The 18,745-nt window shown below is 48.8% G+C and overlaps 1 protein-coding gene across 2 annotated transcripts in view; it reads left to right on the forward strand.

The window, feature by feature from the left end:
- Positions 1-16,388, forward strand: part of Lgmn (legumain) — a 33,765-nt gene extending 17,377 nt beyond the window's left edge. For both annotated transcript variants that reach the window (XM_087911563.1, XM_087911564.1), the window contains exons 3-14: positions 5,380-5,477; positions 6,415-6,496; positions 6,720-6,805; positions 7,478-7,553; positions 8,335-8,397; positions 9,072-9,138; positions 10,266-10,384; positions 10,471-10,560; positions 12,081-12,281; positions 14,613-14,783; positions 15,548-15,615; positions 15,889-16,388. In XM_087911563.1, the coding sequence (XP_087767689.1) occupies positions 5,380-5,477; positions 6,415-6,496; positions 6,720-6,805; positions 7,478-7,553; positions 8,335-8,397; positions 9,072-9,138; positions 10,266-10,384; positions 10,471-10,560; positions 12,081-12,281; positions 14,613-14,783; positions 15,548-15,615; positions 15,889-15,931 (1,164 nt within the window). In that variant the 3' untranslated portion in view covers positions 15,932-16,388. The remainder of the gene's footprint in view (positions 1-5,379; positions 5,478-6,414; positions 6,497-6,719; positions 6,806-7,477; positions 7,554-8,334; positions 8,398-9,071; positions 9,139-10,265; positions 10,385-10,470; positions 10,561-12,080; positions 12,282-14,612; positions 14,784-15,547; positions 15,616-15,888) is intronic.
- The last annotated feature ends 2,357 nt before the right edge of the window (positions 16,389-18,745 follow it).

Consider the following 18,745-nt stretch of genomic DNA (forward strand, 5'->3'; position numbering starts at 1 on the left):
CCATACTCAGCGCAGTGCCATGACTGTCTGGCTCAGGACCAGTCAGCAGACCCTTCCAGGAAGAGCCAGGCAGTAAATAATTTGAGTGTTTGGAGTGCAGAGAGGCAAAAGGGAGACTGGCGGGGACAGGAGCCAGGTAGGAGTTGGGGAGGGGAAGCGGCATGGAGCAGACCGCCAGCCATACCGTTTGTCCTCTAGACAAAGTATTCACTTAGGCTGATGTCTTGGAAGTTGGTCCTCATTGGTGCAACGGTCAGCTGCTTGTGCCTGAAGCAAAGCATCCTTTGAAGACAGCTAGCATGCAGGGAGAGGGTTTGGAAGCGCTGGGCCCAACAGTGGTGAAGACAGGGATGTTTGGGGTCCCTGCTGTATAATAGGAACAAAGGATGTCAGCTCACTTTACACCCCAGCCTCTTCCTTTGGACTTGGTGGAAGGCTGGGACAGGCACCGCAGAACCCCAGCTTGGCACCTCCCCACCACTGCACTTGGATGCAAGAAGCCGGGAAGGCAGGATGTGAGTCAGGAGGGGAGGAGCTTATAAGCACCTGCCCGGCAAGCACACATTGTCAGAGAGCCTTTCCTCATGAGGAGAAATATAGCACACGCCAGCTGTTTTTAACCTTTGCTCCGAGCGCTGTCTTACTGTGCTTACAGCTGGTGGTGATGGGTGGTGCCCACTGTACATGTGACATTATGAGAGGCTTCAGTATCAGGAGGTCACGGGATTCCTCCGTGAGCCTGGCCAATTCCCAGTGTGAGCTTTGAAATCAGCTGAGTCACAGCGATCGCCCACTTACTGCAGAGGCTGTGCCCCGTAATGAGGTCATGATCAGCCCAGCATCACCTCCTATGGCTTTTCTGCTGTTTCCACATTATCTGAGTTCACTGAACTCCACTTTATTTCATATCAACCCAGTGCAGAACCTGTTGACTTTCCTAAGGTAGAGGCAGCTGAGTACTTCTGAGGACCCTGCATATAGCCTCAACCTCACTTGGAAATCACTGAATGTTAAGAGGCGAGGTTTGGAGCAAGATACTTGGGTTCAAACCTTGATCTCATCCCACTTATAAAATGGAGTGAGTGCCCGCCTGTCAGGGTGGTCCTGAGGCCCGAGGCAGCCCTGAAGTGCACCAACACAGAACTCATCCCGAGGCCTCTACCCTGACCAAGGCATTGTTTCTGTGCCATCCCATCTACTTCCGACTCACAACTCTGCATTATTTTAGTAATTTGCAGAGTCATGCAAACCTTACCACAAACCAGCACCAGAACAATTCCATCACCCCGTGTAACCCACATGCCCCGCCCCCCGAGTAGTTCTAAGCAACCACTAATAATCTACATTCTGTCTCAAGCAGACGTTGCTCTTTCTGATCCTATATAAAAGATAGGATCTTGTGTAGCCCAGGCTGACCTTGAACTCACTACATAGCTGAAGATAGCCTTCAACTTCTAATCTTCCCCATCTCGCTCTCCCTAATGCTGGGGTTACAGGCGTGCACCATCACAGCCAATGTTATGCAAAGGTAGGGATTGAACCTGGGGCCTCTTGAATGCTCAGCAAGCACTCCACCCACTGAGCTACACCCCCAGACCCCAACTAGAACTTTATCTATTCAGAAGTCTGCAGGGTCGTCTTTGGCTTCTGTCTTCCCTTAGATGATGTCATGGAGCACAGTCCACATTGCCACAAGTGTTGGTACTGCCATCCTTTCTGTTGTGACGTAGCATTCTACTGTGTCCAAATGATGGACAGTTGGCTTGTCCATGTCAGGTGATGGACACTGGGCCTGCTTCTTATTTCACTCCCATGAACAGTGTTGCTGAGCTTTATGAGGATGAATGTTTGTTTTTCCTGGGTGGACATTTATGGTAACTAGAGGCATTGTTAACTGTGCAGAGGCTTCCTACAGTGATTGGCATTGTACATGCCCATGAGTGTATCTGAAAGCTCCTGGTCCTCACTGGGCACTTGTTATTACCCGTCTGGGTGGGACATGACAGCTTGTGTTTCTCTTGTGACTAATGATGCTGAACTTCTTTCTTGTGGACTTAGAGCCATTGTCTTATTGGGTAAGGTGTTTTTCAAGCCTTTGCAAACTCTTGAGGCTCGAACATTCTTTGTGTTTTATATGTAAGCCTTATTCAATGTAGGCTTTGCAGATCTTCTCTATTCTCAGGTCCTCATAATGTTTTCTTTATGGCTTTTTTTTTTTTTCAGTTCTGGGCATGGTACCCAGGGCTGTGTGTGCTAGGCAAGTGCTCTACCACTGATTTACATTCTACCCCTTCAATAGCATTTTTTTTTTTTTGATTTTTGAGACAGGATTTCTCTGTAGTTTTTGGTGCCTGTCCTGGAACTAGCTCTTGTAGACCAGGCTGGCCTTGATTTCACAGAGATCTGCCTGCCTCTACCTCCCTGAGTGTTGGGATTAAAGGTGTGCGCCTGGCTAACATTTCTTTAAAGAAAGACTTATTTATATTTTTAAATTGTATGTGTGTGTCTGTGTGTCAGTACGTACATGTCAGTACAGGTTCCCACAGAAGCCAGAGGCTCCCCTGGAGCTAGAGTTACAGACAGTTACAAGCCACCCAGCACGGGTGCTGGGAAGTGAACTCGGGCCCTCTGACTGAGCCATCTCTCCAGCCCTTCCTTCAGTGATGTTTTTGAAGCACTAAGTTTTAAATTCTGTGAGCTCTAATTTATTCATTGTTTTCTTTCTGGATCTTGCTTTTGGTGTCATGTCTGTGACATCGTCACTCAAGGTCCTAAAGATTGTCTCTTGTGTCACTTAGTGTTCTAGCCGTGATCCACATGATCTGGACTGCCTCGTGTGCAGTGTGAGACACGGTTCCTCCTTTTGCATGTGGCTGTCTCATCTGATCCAGCACCATTTTTGGAGATCCTTCCTTTCTTAGTGTGGCTTGGAAATCAGGAGGTGAAAGGCCTTCACCTTTGTTCTTTTCCCTAATTATTTGGCTACTGTAGGTCTTGTGCAATTCCATGTAAATTTTAGGATCACCTTATCAATTTCTGCTTTTTTTCTTTTTCTTTTCTCTCTCTCTCTTTCTATTTCTGTCCCCCCCCCCCCCCCTTTTCTTTCTGGAACTCGCTCTGTAGATCAGGCTTACTGTGAACTCAGAGCAATCCACCCGTCTCTGCCTCCAGAGTGCTGGGCACCACCAAGCCTGTCTAAGGACAGACTTTTATTAAAAAAAAAAAAACAAAAAACAAAAAATAAACCTACTTAATTTTATGTTCTTTGGTGTGAGGGTGTCGGATCCCTCGGAGCATGAGTTACAGTTTTGAGCGGCCATGTGGGCGCTGGCAGTTGAACCTGGGTATTCTGGAAGAGCAGCTGGTGCTCTTCACTGCTGAGCCATCTCTCCAGTCCCAAGACAGACTGCTTAAGTGACTGGTCACAGAAAAATTGACTGCTTAGGCATGATAGCTGCCTTGTTTTGTGTGAATTCTGGGCAGAATCTCCAAGTGATGTGATTCTCAGATCCTACACGACGGTGTATGTGATGATTCGTGACTTGTTTTGTTTCTGTTTAGTTTTTAGCCCTTTGCTTTCTCTTTGGGATTCTGTAAATTTAGTGAATTTCTCTGCTGCTCTTGCATGAAGAACCATCAAGATCTGTAGTCAAAATGCTTGGCTTCTTTCTCCGTGACCTCCTGTGCTCCAGCTGTGAGACCTTTGCCACCTGAGGACTAATGAGATAGGGTCCTGAGGTCAGCCCAAGGCAAATTGAAGGTCTCACACTTAGCTGTCCTCTTGTCCGGCAGCTCCTGAGTCCTGGGTTCCTACACAGTCATAGCAGATGGATGCTAAACACACGTATTTACCATCACACAGGTCCATCTGAATGGGCATCTGCAGGCAGAAGCCGGGCATTGCAGATGCTTTATTTTCTTCAGCACCTGCTAAAGATGCTGTGTGCAGTGATGGCTTATACAGCAGTGCCTGCCTGAGGATGTTGATGCTGGCCACAGCATCTCTCCGTGTTTGCGCAGGTGTCTGTTCCTGGAATGACATTGTCAGTGGAAAGTTAGGCAAACAGTTTCATCTCTGATCTCAATTGTTCTGCACAGAGTGCAGTGTGCATTATCTGAAACAAGGCATTCCTACAGGGATGGTCCCCTTGATGGCCTTCTTTTGTTTCAAATTATGATAATAATAAGACAGGATCTCATGTTGCCTAGGCAGACTTCAAAGTCACTGCATAGCTAAGGATGACTTTGAACTTCTTGCCTGCCTTTACCTCCCCAAAATGTGGTATTACCAATGCAAGTATGCCCACCACTCCCAGTTTGTGTGGTGATATACGTAAACTTAGAACTTTTGGCATACCAGGCGAGCACTCTACCAACTGAGCTACATTCCTAACTGTTATCATCATCAAAACAGCATTTCCCAAACTGTGCTTCTTTGTCTATGTATGTGCGTGAGTGTGTGTGTGTGTGTGTGTGTGTGTGTGTGTATGTATGTATGTATGTATGTATCTACCTATCTATCTATCTATCTATTTATCTGTCTATCTATCTACCTTGAGATAGTCTCAGGAACCCGGCAGGCCCCAAACCTACTTGTTGTGTAGTCCAGACTGTCCTTGAACTCTTGTTCCTCCTGCTTATACTTCCAGAGAGCTGGGATTACAGGCTTGTGTCACCAGTCTGGCTTCTGAGTTGGACTTTGAGACATCACACTTGCCCGGACAGTGACTGTTGGGTGAAATAAAAGCTGTGAACGTGTTGCTTCACCCGTCTGGGTCATTCTCTTTGAGACCGAATCTATGCTTTGCACTGTCCTGTGGTCTGAAATATGAAAACAAGTTGCTTAGAACTTTCAAGGGCCCTTGTTAACCTGTAGGCGTGACAGTGTGTGCCTGCGTGTGTGCACACCTGTGCCTGTGTATTTACACCCCTGCGCCTGTGTGTACTACCTTACTACTACCAGGTAACTGTGAGTAATAAGAGTGGGGATCGTTTAAAGTTGAAGTTAAAAATGAAAATGAATGTTTTAGGGGGCTGGAGAGATGGCTCAGAGGTTAGGAGCACTGCCTGCTCTTCCAGAGGTCCTGAGTTCAATTCCCAGCAACCACATGGTGGCTCACAACCATCTATAATGAGATCTGGTGCCCTCTTCTGGTCTGGTGGCATACATGCAGACAGAACACTGTATACATAATAAATAAATATAAATAAACAAATCTTTAAAAAAAAAAGAAAATGAATGTTTTAAAAAATAATGATGTTAAACCTTGACCAGTAGGGAATGAGTCACAGGGAATCAGTCTTCTGCAAGATAGAACATACCCTGAGATGGCCTTCTTCCCTGAGATGTCTAAAAGCCGAGGGAATTATTTCTTCCAGGCAGATGCATGCCACGCCTACCAGATCATTCACCGGAACGGGATTCCTGATGAGCAGATCATAGTGATGATGTATGACGACATTGCCAACTCTGAAGAGTAAGTGGGGAGCTTTGAACTTGGCCATGAAACAGAATTTGAAAACACTGTCAGGCTTATGGGGCTCCTTAGGACAGTGACCCACTGTGGGCATGGGAGTGGCCCCAGGTGAAAAGTCACAGGGATGTCATGTGTTGAGCTCTCAGCATGTATTAGGATGCCGTGGGGGTGGCAGGAAACAGGAAATGAGCAAAAGGAGGTTTTTTGAGAGCATTGTAGCGCCGAACCCTGAGGTTGGGAGCCTGTCCTTAATCTTTGCTCTGAGCAAGGCACCTGCCTGTACAAGGTTCCAGTCTGTGCAGGATCTCCTACCATGCTCCTTGCTGACTTGTGTTCTCTTGCACACTTGCCCAAGTGTTCTGGGAACTGAGAAAAGACAGGTATGTCCCTGAGCTAAGCAGCGCTTGGGCTCTTGGGCGGAGTCCCTCTTGATTGTGGTAATTGAGCCTGGGTGTTCAGCTTTGCTTTGTGTTCTATTCGTTTGGTTTTTCTAGACAGGATTTCTCTGTGTAGCCCTTGCTTTCTTGGTACTAACTCTGTAGACCAGGCTGGCCTCGAACTCACAGAGATCTACCTGCCTCTGCCTCCCAAGTGCTGGGATTGAAGGTGTGCACCACCTGGCTTGTCCATTTTCTGAAAGCATTGTTTTTGCATGCTCTTGTGCCAAGGTGCTCTGATTCCCAGCAGGGGCAGGACATTTGCACTTTGACTCCTCCCCTGGGTTTGAAGATCTCCTTTCCTCTCTGCTTCCACCAGGAGTACTTGGGTTTAGGTAACCGAGAACCGAGAACCCTAGCTGCCCAAACCACATGCGTTGGTGCCTATCCAGGCAACAGGAAGTGTCTTCAAGAATAGAGCTATGTGCTATTTGTTCCTGTAATGGTGTGTTTTGAAGGGAGACACATTTTGTGCTACAACTGTGCCCTTTAATTTTCAGCAACCCTACTCCAGGCATTGTGATCAACCGACCCAATGGCACAGACGTGTATAAAGGTGTCCCGAAGGATTACACTGGAGAGGTGAGGGGGAGATATAAATGAACTAAAGCCCGAAGCCACTGGGAGGAGAACGCCCTCACATTTTCATAGTTCACAGACCCTGGGGCCTCGGGAATGTCATCCCTCCTGGTGTGGGAGTGTTTGCTATTGAACTGGAAGCTGGGTGCCCTGGGCCCGACACAGACTGAACTGTGCTCAGAAGTGACAGCGGCTCTGGCTTTGACTCCCTATTGATTCCTCGTAGGATGTGACCCCAGAGAACTTCCTCGCCGTGCTGAGAGGCGATGCAGAAGCAATGAAGGGCAAGGGGTCTGGAAAAGTCCTGCAGAGGTACCGTCTGTTTCGTGGGTTCCACACTCTCAGAGCTGCAGCCGTACACAGAAGACCTGAAGGGGCACAGTTCTTTCTTTGCTCCTGTCACTTTGGAGAAGCTAGAGGACAGCTTTGTCCTGACCCAGGCCACACAGTCTGATGCTGTGCCCATACCCCTGTGATCCAGGGTCTCTCATGTTTTTCTTCCCCTTATGACTTTATGCATATACCATTAAGCTCCAAGCCTAGCCTGCCTGTCCCCTCTTCCTTCCCGATGACTGCCTGCCTCCCTAGCACACCTTCCCATTATTTATTTCTTGATACAGGGTGCCACTTAATTTGTCCAGGCTGCTCTTGAACTTGTAGTCCACCTCAGCCTCTAGAGTTAGCATGTGCTTGCATTTGTGCATATGTGTGTATTTCCCCCTTTCTGCCTTTTGGAGACAGGGTCTTGCTATGTAGTCCTGGCTGACTTAGAACTCCCTATATAGATAGACCAGGCTGGTCTCAAACTCAAAGATCAGTCTGCCTCCAGCCTCCCAAGTGCTGGTATTAAAGCCATGTGCTACCAGGCCCTGCTCAAACCTCTTAACTTTTTGATGAAGGCAGCTTTTTGGGGACATGGACACAGAAACAGGAAGGGGAAGCTGTGGGATCTCTGGCTCATGCTCTTCCGTCCTTTCTTGGCAGCGGTCCCCGGGATCACGTGTTCGTTTACTTCACTGACCACGGAGCTACTGGAATCCTGGTGTTCCCTAGTGATGATGTGAGTTCTGCTTACCGTTTTGATTGTGGGTTTCTGTTGTTGTCATTGGTATTGGGTACTGGGGATTGTATGCAGGGCCTTGTGTGTGTTAGCCAAGTGCTGTACCGCTGAGCTATGCCCTTCACAATTTCTCTGAACATTAAACATTGATTTTTACATTTATTTATTTTATGTGCCACGTCACACATGTGGAGGTCTAAGGACAATTTTTTGGGGGGTCAGTTCTCGTCTTCCAGCCTGCAGGTCCTGGGGATCAAACTCAGCCCATCATCAGGCTTGGCAGCCAGCTCTTTTCCCGGCGGAGCCGTCTCACTGCCCCCTTCTTAACTCTTTAAAGATACACGAAAAGGATAGTTTATTTGTCTTTAAAATTTAAAGGGAAATAGAAAACAAGGCCTGTGTGTTGAGATTAAACCTACGACGTGTTTTCTGATGTTCCACCAGGGTTGGTGTCAGTGCTGTGGTAGGGAGCGGGGAACAAGTGTTACAGCTGGAAGGGCCGTATTTTATTTTCTAGCCGCTTCTCTCCCTGCCGCCGTGTCAGTCAGGACTGAGTACATCGCAGACACAGTCTAAGAAAGTCTCCAAATGCTGAGGGCAACGCTGTGCACAGAGAAGTGTCCTCTCTTGTCTGTCACTGTGTAAACGGAATGCCTGAGATGGCTTCTAGGGTTTACTGCTTACCCTGGTTTCTTTTACTGATTGGAAGGAGGACTTTATAAGGTGGTGGTGGTGGCTTCTCTAGGATGCTGGTCTGAATGTCCAACTTCTTACCTTGCAGCTCCATGTCAAGGACCTGAACAAGACTATTCGCTACATGTATGAACACAAGATGTACCAGAAGGTAACTTCAGTTCCCCAGTGCCTTGGGAGGGAGGAAGGAGCCCGAGGAAGGTACAGGAGCAAAGCCTACACTGTCACAGCTGGCTCTTGGACAGTTCGCTGGGCTTCCTGGGTTTCACCTGGTCAGCTTTGACCAGTGGTGTCCCAGCGTTCACTATACCTCTTATAGAGCTTGTTACAACGTGGTGTGGGCCTCACCCCAGCTTGGTGTTGGCAGGGGCTGTGAATTACCTGCTGCAGGTCCGGAGAACACAGGCGAGAACAGTTCCTGAGACTGCCCCAGTGTGGGACAGCTGGGGAAGAACACCTACTACCTTACTCTCGGTCTGCTTTGGCCCCTTCCGCTCTGCACCCTCTGGAGAAGCTGTAGAGGGTGGGGTTATGATGTTAACACAGAAAGATGGCCGACACGCGGTCTGGCTCTCTGGAGCTGCTCGCAATCAGATACCAGAACCAGCGTCTTCAGCATTGGGCAGCTCCAGTTCTCCCTGTGTTCTGCGGACTCAGTCACGATTCCATTAGTTAAGAAATGTGATTGTCAGATGTCTTCTGTAGCCTTTGACAATCGCTTCTGTACAGCAACAGTGACTCCCCGATCCCAGAGCAAAGGACTGTGGGTAGGGATGGAAAGAGTGCACTGCCTGCTGGGTGCTCACCTGCCCTGGATCCTTGCAGATGGTGTTCTACATTGAAGCATGTGAGTCTGGATCCATGATGAACCACCTGCCTGATGACATCAATGGTAGGTGGCTGTCCTTTGCTACTGCCCACTTGAGACCAAGTGTTTCACCTGTGCAGGGACACTGATGGTAGCCTAATACACAGATGGAGGACATGCTTGTGGCCAGATCTGGCTTCTTTTGCTCTGTAAGTGTTCATAGGGAATAAAGATTCTGTGGGGGACTGGAGACCTGGCTTAGTGGTCAGGAGCACTGGCTGCTCTTGTAGAAGACCTGGGTTTGGGTCCACGGAGGTGCATAACGACCTACAACTCCACTTTCAGGGGAACCAATGGCCTCCTAGTGTTCAAGGTACATGAATAGGCAAACACTCATACTCACAAAATAAAAGTAAAGCAATTCTAAAAACGACAACCCCCATCCCCCCAAAATAATGGTATCAAGAAGAGTCTCTATGCAAGCTTCACAATGCTGCCCCTGCATTGTGACCAGCTCTGTTCCTTTGCTATGTGCTGGTCACCCAGTCTGTTTGATCTCAGGCAGGTAGGTGACTTGGTCCTTAACGTGGGGACAGTAACTGCCTGTGTGTTAAGAGTGACATCCTAAATGCAGACACTTTAAAGGTGCTGCCCAGCTGAGTGCTTTGTCTGAGACGGAGTCCCATAGTCCAGGCTGATCTCAGACCTGCTATGTAACTGAGGATGACTTTGAACTCCTGATTTTCCCTCTACCTCCCAAGTGCTGGGATTACAGGCATGCACTACCATGCTTGGCTTTATGTTTTGTTCAGTTTAACCGTTTTGCAGGCCTCATCCCTGCTCAGCACGCACTCTGATGCACCCCCGACCCTTTTCAGTGTTTTCTAAATAATTGTCAGTCTCCCCTAAACCAAACTGGGCCCATGTTCTTTGTGTTTCCCAGTTTGTTAAGACCTGTCAGCCATCTTCCCCGAAGTTGTGTTCTGAACACACACGTACACAAGATTTTGCTCATAACAGCAATAAGAGTCCCTTTTTGGCTATCTTCCCTCCATGTTTGAGAGGAGTTATTGTTCTGAATGGAGGGAGACATGCTTTCCCTGTATTGAGTGTAGCTTTGATGTCGCCAGAGGAAAGGAGGGACCTCAGTTTCAAGGGTGGTCCGAGGCCAGAGTAAAACATGTCTCACATACACCTTTACTCTTCCATAGTCTATGCAACTACCGCCGCCAACCCCAAGGAGTCGTCTTACGCCTGCTACTATGACGAGAAGAGAAACACGTACCTGGGGGACTGGTACAGTGTCAACTGGATGGAAGACTCGGACGTGGTAAGGCCTTCGTCAGGGCCGCTCAGCCCGCCATGGTGTAGCCCTCAGGCTGCAGTCCTCAAAGGGCTTCTGTGTTCTTCTCACAGGAGGATCTGACCAAGGAGACGCTCCACAAGCAGTACCACCTGGTGAAGTCGCACACCAACACCAGCCACGTCATGCAGTATGGGAACAAAGTGAGTGGGGCCTCACTTCCTCGCTCCCTAATCCTGGCGCCTCAAGCACGTTCATTCAGAACTTTGTCCCTTGATAAAGAGAAACGGGATCCAGGTGTGGAATGATCTCCGCATGGCTCTGCCTCACGGAGCCTCTCTGTCCTGGGGTCTCAGGCTCAGGAAACAGACGTGCCAGGTTTGCACTTACAGACCTGGGCGTTAAGCATGAGCTCTGGACCTGTGTCCTTCCTCATTTGTCAGAGCCCCTGCTTTCAGGGTAGCCGGTACACCAGACAAGGTTGTGTGGGGGAAGCACTGAGCAGGCATGGTCACATGGCAAGAGACCATGGAGACTGAAAGCATGCATTCTGTTTCATGACTGTCCCACTGAACCCCGCATTTTGCATGTCAAGCTGCCAGTCATTACTTCTCATTGGCAGGAAGTTGGAGACTGTTCATACATACCCCACCGCTAACTCTGTCCAGCCAGGACTAACATGGTCAGATAGTAGTACTCAGGGACCCGCTCTCTGGCTGCATGCAGAAGGCTTGAGCCTTGGCTGGGAAGGCTTTGGAAGTGCAGCTTGGCTGAAAAATTTAAAAAAAAAAAACAACTTAGAATGGAGCTTCCAGTGTGCCAGTCCCCAGGCCTAAGAGCTTGCCAGCTGAGCTCTGTTCTCGGGTGCAAGCTCTGGCATCCCAGAAGAAAATTCACATGAGAAGTATGGCCAGGGTGCTTTGACCCGGCTTGGCACTTGGATGGGTGTGGGAGAGAGCAGGATAGGGTGAAAGCCAGACAGGTGTATCAGATGCCATGCCCTGCTGTGTGGCTTTGCCTTCAGCTTCCCAGTCTCAGTACAGGTGTTCAGCATGGTCCATTTCTTGTCTGCCTGTCTGTGTCTCTGTGAATGGTGGATCTTTGGGAACGTTCTGTTTTTCTGTTTGTATTTTGGTTTCAGATTTGGATTAAGTTTTGCATTAACGTTGCTTGCTTTGAGACCGAGAAAACTTGAGCTGTTTGTTCCCCTGGGGTTAGGTCTGACAAACATAGACTGGCACTTGTATGCATTTTGTTAGCGTCTTAGGCCCAGTGTCAGCCTGGCCCATGGCCCTAGCTCTGCCATTCTCATGGGACCCAGACTTCAGCTTCAGCCTGGACAGATGCTGGAACCTCCTTGCTGCTGGCCCCTGGGAGCAGGCAGGGGAGCAGGGGTGATGAGCAAGCATATCCAGGATTCCCCAAGTTTAAACAAACTTTAAAACTGTGGATCTGCTGCTGGCTTTGCATATGAAGGAGCTCTTGCTGCAAAGCACACTGGGTATTTTCGAAGTTCTTCGGTGGTGGATTTCAGCCACACATGTGTGCCACCCTGCCCGTCTGTCTCTGCCTGAGTTGACCCTGTGTTTTCAGGTGACTGGGACCCTTCAGAGTTCTTAAAGCTAGGAGGGCACTCTGACCCTCTCACAGAGGAGCCTAGCCTGCTTGTCACAGCTGCTTAGCTGACCTAACGGTTTGTGTTTGTGTTCTCCCCTTCCCCCAGTCCATCTCTAGCATGAAAGTGATGCAGTTTCAGGGAATGAAGCACAGAGCCAGTTCCCCCATCTCTCTGCCTCCAGTCACACGCCTTGACCTCACCCCCAGCCCAGAGGTGCCCCTGGCCATCCTGAAGAGAAAACTGCTGCGCACCAATGACCTGAAGCAATCCCAGAATCTCGTCGGGCAGATCCAGCAGCTTCTGGATGTAAGTAGTGGCCAAAGGGACTCTTCCGAGAGGCTGGGTCAGCCAGTTTAGACTGAAGGTGTGTGTGTGTGTGTGCGCGTGCATGTGGCCCCTGGTATACACACAACCAGCACCCAGAACTCGGGGTGCTTCCTCCCCCATACAGAAAGTAGTTCGGCCTCTTTGCTCTTGGAAAGCAGAGCAAACAGCCGAGTGGGGAGCTGTCTTCATTCTTTATAATGACTCGGACCTCTTGAGCGCCAGGAAGGGAAGGATTGGAGGTCCAGCTTCTCAGAATTCTTCTAAGATGCTCTGGCCTTTGCGTGATCCTTTCTAGACGTTTCTATCTTATCACTTCTTGACTTAGTCAGTCTTTTTGTTTTTAATCCAATCTATAAAATCGGGTTGTCTCACGGTCGCTTCCTGAAACTGTTGTCTGTCCCTCACAACTGTTGCTGTGTTCAGAAGTTGATGGGACTGGCAGGAGGATCTTTTTGACCATAGCTCTCATTTGTCCCCGTCTGTCCCAACAACATCAGTCCCCAGTCAACGTGGTACTCTGATGGACACGTGGAAAGATTAAAAAAAAAATCCGTGTTTGTTTTATTTTATTTTTTTCAAGTAGAATCTCACGTGTCCCAGGCTGTCTGTCTCCAACTTGTTACGTAGCAGAGGATGGCTTCCAACTTCTGATTCTCCTCCACCTGAGTGTGGAGTCCCATCATCCCAGTGTGTGTGGGTCTCAGGGTTAGGAACTGAACCCAGGGTTTCATGCATATGGGCAAGCACTCTACCAGCTGAGCCACATCCCCAGTGCTTAGCTTTAATTATTTTTGTTTTTGGAAACCTGTCCCCCTCTGAAAATAACAACTTGAGTGACCAGGATGTAGTTTTGTTTGTTTTGAGACAGGGTTTCTCGGTGTAACAGTCCTGGCTGTTTAGGAACTTGCTTTGTAGACCCAGCTGGCCTTGAACTCACAGAGATCCACCTGCCTTTGCCCCCCCTCCAACCCCCCAGTGCTGGGATTAAAGGCGTGCGCCACCACCGTTTGGCCAGGATGTGTTTTTAAGTGGTGTCAAACACAGCAGAAATAACTGTCCTCTTCATACCTTTAATTTATTGATCCTAGGGAGATTTTAATCTATGGTACTTATTATGTCTATTGTTACTACATCAAGAATTAAATGATTTAGGCAACATGTCCCATGCCTTAAATACTAGCACTTGGGAGGTGGAGGCAGGGAGGTCAGGAGTTCCTCAGCTATATACTGAGTTCCAGTATGTGGTTAGAGGTCACCCTGGGTCATACGAGACCCTGTTGCTGAAGCAAACAACAATGTCATGAAAGGGCATTTTGTCTTTATCCTCTGGGTAGTCACAGACACTAAACCAGAGTTTCCTTGTGTTGGCTTCAGCAATTGTGTACATTGTAGAGTTTCTCTGGTGTCTGCTGTAAATGTGAAAACTCTTTCTAAGCCTACACACTTACTTACTGGATTCAGCAGTTTCCCGGTAACTGTTGCACTGTTCTATTTTTATATAAAATAAAGAATTAAAAAATATCAAGATAAAAACATTTAACTTATTCAGAAATAACCATAAGAAACTCATTTTGTGCCCTTGTATATTTTCTGAAAAGAACCGCTTTTCCAAAAAACAAAAGCACTTTTTGTGTGTGTGCAGCATAGCATTGCATCGCATGTATAGACTTTTCTGTGCCCTGTGTGAGAGGAGGCAGCTGGACACTGTGCCGATGTTTCCTCTGCGGCTCTGGGGTCTGGGCTGAAGCATAGAAAAGCCGTTCCAGGGCTCACAGAGCTCTAGAGACCCTGTATCCGGGACACACGTGGGCCCAGCACACTGTGGGTGGTGTGATGCATTCCGCCACGAAGGAGAGAGACACTGTGTGGGTCAGAGACGTTGATGGAGAAGTCAGGGTCGGGTTCAACAATGTCTTCTTCACAGCGCTACTCTTCTGGGAGGAACACGGGGCCCCTGTGCCTTCTATGCCACCAGCCGTGGTTTTCCTGGGCAGGCAAAGCACCGCGTCAAATGAGGAGGCCAGTGGTGTGCTTCGGAGGCGGGTGTAAATCGGGCACGGGCTGCCCTCCCTCCAGGCGTCAGGGAGCAGTGTTTCCATAGTGGTAGGATGACAAGAAGGCCAGATCTGTGCGGTGTCACAGAAACCACGCACACTTTCCATCTCTCCCAAATGCATTTATTGACCTGCTTCAATCCTCTGTGCGTTGAAGGCTGTGTCAGGAGACTTCCTTGCATGTACTTCTTACTGAAGGGCCCAGAGAGAGTACATTAAGCCAGAACTGTTTCAAAATGCTGTCTCTTCTTCCTAGGCCAGGCACGTCATTGAGAAGTCCGTGCAGAAGATTGTCTCCCTGCTGGCAGGGTTTGGGGATACTGCTGAGAAACTTCTGTCGGAGAGAGCCTTGCTCACAGCACACGACTGCTACCAGGAGGCTGTGACCCACTTCCGCACACACTGCTTTAACTGGCACTCCCCTACGGTGAGTCCAGCCAGGTCCTCAGGCCTCCCTGCTGCTGAGATCTGATAGCTAAACTCAGGTGCATTGGCTTGTAGAAGGTTCCGTCTGGGCCTTAGGAACCTGGATGCCCAGGTTCACTGTTATATGTCTAGGTCCCAGTCTACCAGAATCACAGGTGACAATTCCCCTTTCTGTTGACTTTAAAGGGTCCTTGCTTCTCTTGATGATGTGGCCCCACCCCTCACCTGACTCTCACATTTGCCAGACATTGGCTTCTTTCTCCTCTTGACTTCTGACCATTCCCCAAGATTTATTGTTGGAGCACACCCTGGTCCATTGAGAGGGAAGAACGATGCTTCTACCAATTGTAGAGTGTCAGTCAGCTAGTTGCCCCCTAAAAAGTCCTGGGTTCCAATGGAGCTCTTGGATTCTGCTGGAGAAAGGGTGAACAAACTTTGGCCTGTAGAGCAAGCCCTGGAAGAGCCTGCTTTGCCATCCATCTTGGTGTTTGCATGCCATTCTCTCCTCAGCTAGGTTCCCAGAATCAAAGGCGAGGTCCCCCACCATCAGCCATCGCCATTGAGTCTACACTGAGACTTGACAGCACTTCAGCAGGCCCACCAGCTCCCTGAGATTGTGTGTGACCCTTATATATGGCATCTCTCTCGGGAGAGTCTGTCAGTACCCGTAGATTGACCTGAACAGACCTAGAATCCCTGGTTGAGGTAACTGGCGTGCTGACTCCGTGGCGAGATGCTCACGCGTGCTTCTTTGTTCTCTTGCAGTACGAGTATGCCTTGAGGCATTTGTACGTGCTGGCCAACCTCTGTGAAAAGCCATATCCGATTGACAGGTAAGGCAGCACCTAGCACGGGGAAGATGGGCATCATTCTGAATGGCTCTGGAGCATGCCACGGGCCTAGGAAGACTTGGCCTAAATAGACAGACAGTAGTCCATGGCCCAGTTTTGTTCTGGGGCCCCTCGTCAGTGGAATCAGAGGGGCTGGGTTCCCGGTGGTGATGACCAGGGACTTTGTCCTAAATGATTCCTGCCCAGGATAGATTTATGTCTTGCTTTCTTCAGGGTTGGCCTAACTCACCAAATTTATCTTCCTGTCTCTTCCAGGATAAAGATGGCCATGGACAAGGTGTGCCTTGGTCACTACTGAGCGGCTGCCTTCCCAGGGCTTCTCGAAGAGTGAACACCGTCCATTGGAATGTGTACCGGCCTGAGACCGAAGGGGTGGAGCCAGAGGCGGCTAAGCCTAGCTCCTGGAATGCTGCCTGCCCCTCCCAGGGCGTGCTTTCTGAAGATACTGACCCACTAAGAAGCTAGTTCGGGCGGTAAAGCGCTCTGGAGAAAGGAACTTTTGCTTCTTAGGAGGTTTTTTTTTTTGGTTGTTTTTTTGTCCACTAGCTTTCAAGAGCAAACTCACTGCGGCTTCTGTAGCCATCGAAGGAGCCTTCTGAGAAATTCGAAGCTGAAACCACTTTCTGTCTTCACAGTGATTTTACTGAGGGGGTAGTGAGCCTCTAAGGAGAATTATTTTTAGAAAATATAATTTTTGATTGCTTTTGTATTTTATTCTGTGATAACGGATGTTTTAAAAAAAACAAGTGACGTGAGATGTTTGTTCCTGGCCTCTGGTTTCATGGTCTGGGTTTCACCCTTGTGTTGGGTCCTGTTCCCCTCCCCCACTGTGTTCTCCGCTGCTCCACACTCTGTAAACTCGCATTACCCCCCCCCTTCCCCAATACCCTCTTGCTTTTTTCTTGTTCTGGAATGTTCAGTTCTTCCTCCCCTTCATCTTCAGGGCCCTTTTCATCCTTAAGTTTGCTTCTCTCTCGTCGGCTCCCTACCTGTTATGGTTTGAATGTCCCCAGCAGGCTTCACTGCAGGCTGTTTGGTCCCTCACTAGCAGCACTGTTTTGGGAAGTTCTGGAAGCTTCAGGCTGTGGGGCCTGGCTAGAGGAAGGCCGCTGGTGATACACTGTGGAGGGTGTGCTTGATCCCAAGGTTCTTCCTTTCACCCCGTTTTTTTGCCCATTGAGAGGGGTCGAACCCCCGCTGTCTGCCATATACTGCGTTCCCGTCACCATGACATTCTACCCAGGTAACCATGCACCAAACCCTGAGACTGTGAAGCAAAGTATTAGTAAGTCCTCCCTCCCCTAAGTTTGTTCACCATGATGAAGCAGCCTGGCTAACCGGGAAACACCATCACAAGCAGCATTCTCGGGCCGTCTGTGTCACGCATCTCTAGCGGCATGGTCAGTTGCAAAGTGGAGGGGGGGAACAGGCCCCTGGAGAAGGTGTACTCCCCAGGCCTGAGGTCACCTGAACTCTGTTTCTCTGGTGCAGCACACTCAAGGTCTAGAGATGGGTTTGTTAGAGATCTGAAATCAGTGCTGCTGTATCCATGCAGGAGATACTGTACCGCAGTATAAAGGAGTGAAGTCTCTACAGGGGACAGAGCTAGGCCAGTTGAACCAAGCCAGTTGCTAAAACCATGTATCATAGTGCTGGGCAGTGGTGGCGCACACCTTTAATCCCAGTACCGGGGAGGCAGAGGCAGGCAGATCTCTGTGAGTTTGAGTCCAGTCTGATCTACAAGAGCTAGTTCCAGGACAGAACTCAAAGCTACAGAGAAACCCTGTCTTGAAAAACCAAACCAAACCAAACCCAAACCCTCCAAAACCATGTATCATAGCTTTGTTTATGTGAAATGTGCAGATTAGGCAAATCCTCATGGAAGCTTATTGGTGCTAGGGATGGAGGAGGGAATGTTTGGGGGAGCCTGCTGATGGTATAAGCCTCCCTCAGCCCCCTCTTACAGGATTTCACTATGTTGCAAGGCAGGCCTAGAATTCAGGAATCCTCCTGTCTTAGCATCCCCCTCTCCCCAAGGAGCCAGGACACAGGTGTGCTCCTTCATGCCTGGTTCAGTTTCCCATCAGAGATGGTGGAAGGGTTGGGAAGCAACTGTTGTGTGGCTCAGTAATGCGAGCACAGTGAAGCCTCAGACACCGTGGGTTTGAACTGTGTGGGTCTGTGGAGAAGCGCGGTTGCTTTCAGAAATTTGTTTAAAAACACAGATGACACATATAACTGAGAAATAAAAAATATTTACACACACACACACACCACCTGTTACCGTCAACAATAAAGAGACATGTAAACAGAGTAAGATAGTGTTGCCTCCTAAGTGCAAAACCAGCCGGCTGTCAGCTCAAACTCAGGACCTTGGGACAAGGACACAGAGCTTATCTGTCTCTTCACTTGATCCCTGTAAAGAGTGATATTTTTTTTTTTGCCCCCTTTCATCAAATACAGCACACAAAACATAAAGTCCTGGGCCACGGGGCTGGAGAAATGGCCCATTGGTTAGTAAGAGCACTGGCTGTTTTAGAGGACCCAGGTTCAATTTCCCAGCACCCACATGGAGGCTCACAGTTGCATGTAACTCTAGTTTCAGGGGACCCAGTGTCCTTGTCTGGTTTCCACTGGTACCAGGCACACATACGGTGCACAGACAGACATCCAGGCAAAACAGTTATACACATAAAAAATTTTAAAAAAACATTGAAAAACAAAACCCCCTAAACCTATGCTATGGTCTACTATTAGTAGTAAGGTCAACAGTGGGCTATTGCAGGTTTTATTTTGAGGGTGTCAAATGTTATATACTGTGGGGCTGGAGTGATGGCCCCACAGTTAAGAGCTCAAACTGCACTTGCGGAGGACCTGAATTGGGTTCCCGACACCTAAGGATTACAACTACCTGTAGCTCAACCTCCAGGGGCTTCTGACACCTCCTTCTGGCCTCCTTCAGCACTACATACACCTGTACCTACCCCGACACATACATGCACATATTAAAAGTAAAATGTCATAGAGTTCTATGCAGATTTTCAAATGCTCAGGAGGTTAGATTATTTGCTTTAACCAGGAGAATTAAGTGGCATGTGAGTTAAGTCTCAAT

Source organism: Myodes glareolus, chromosome 11 (assembly GCF_982192425.1).
Source record: "Myodes glareolus chromosome 11, mMyoGla1.1, whole genome shotgun sequence".
Lineage (NCBI taxonomy): Eukaryota > Metazoa > Chordata > Mammalia > Rodentia > Cricetidae > Myodes > Myodes glareolus.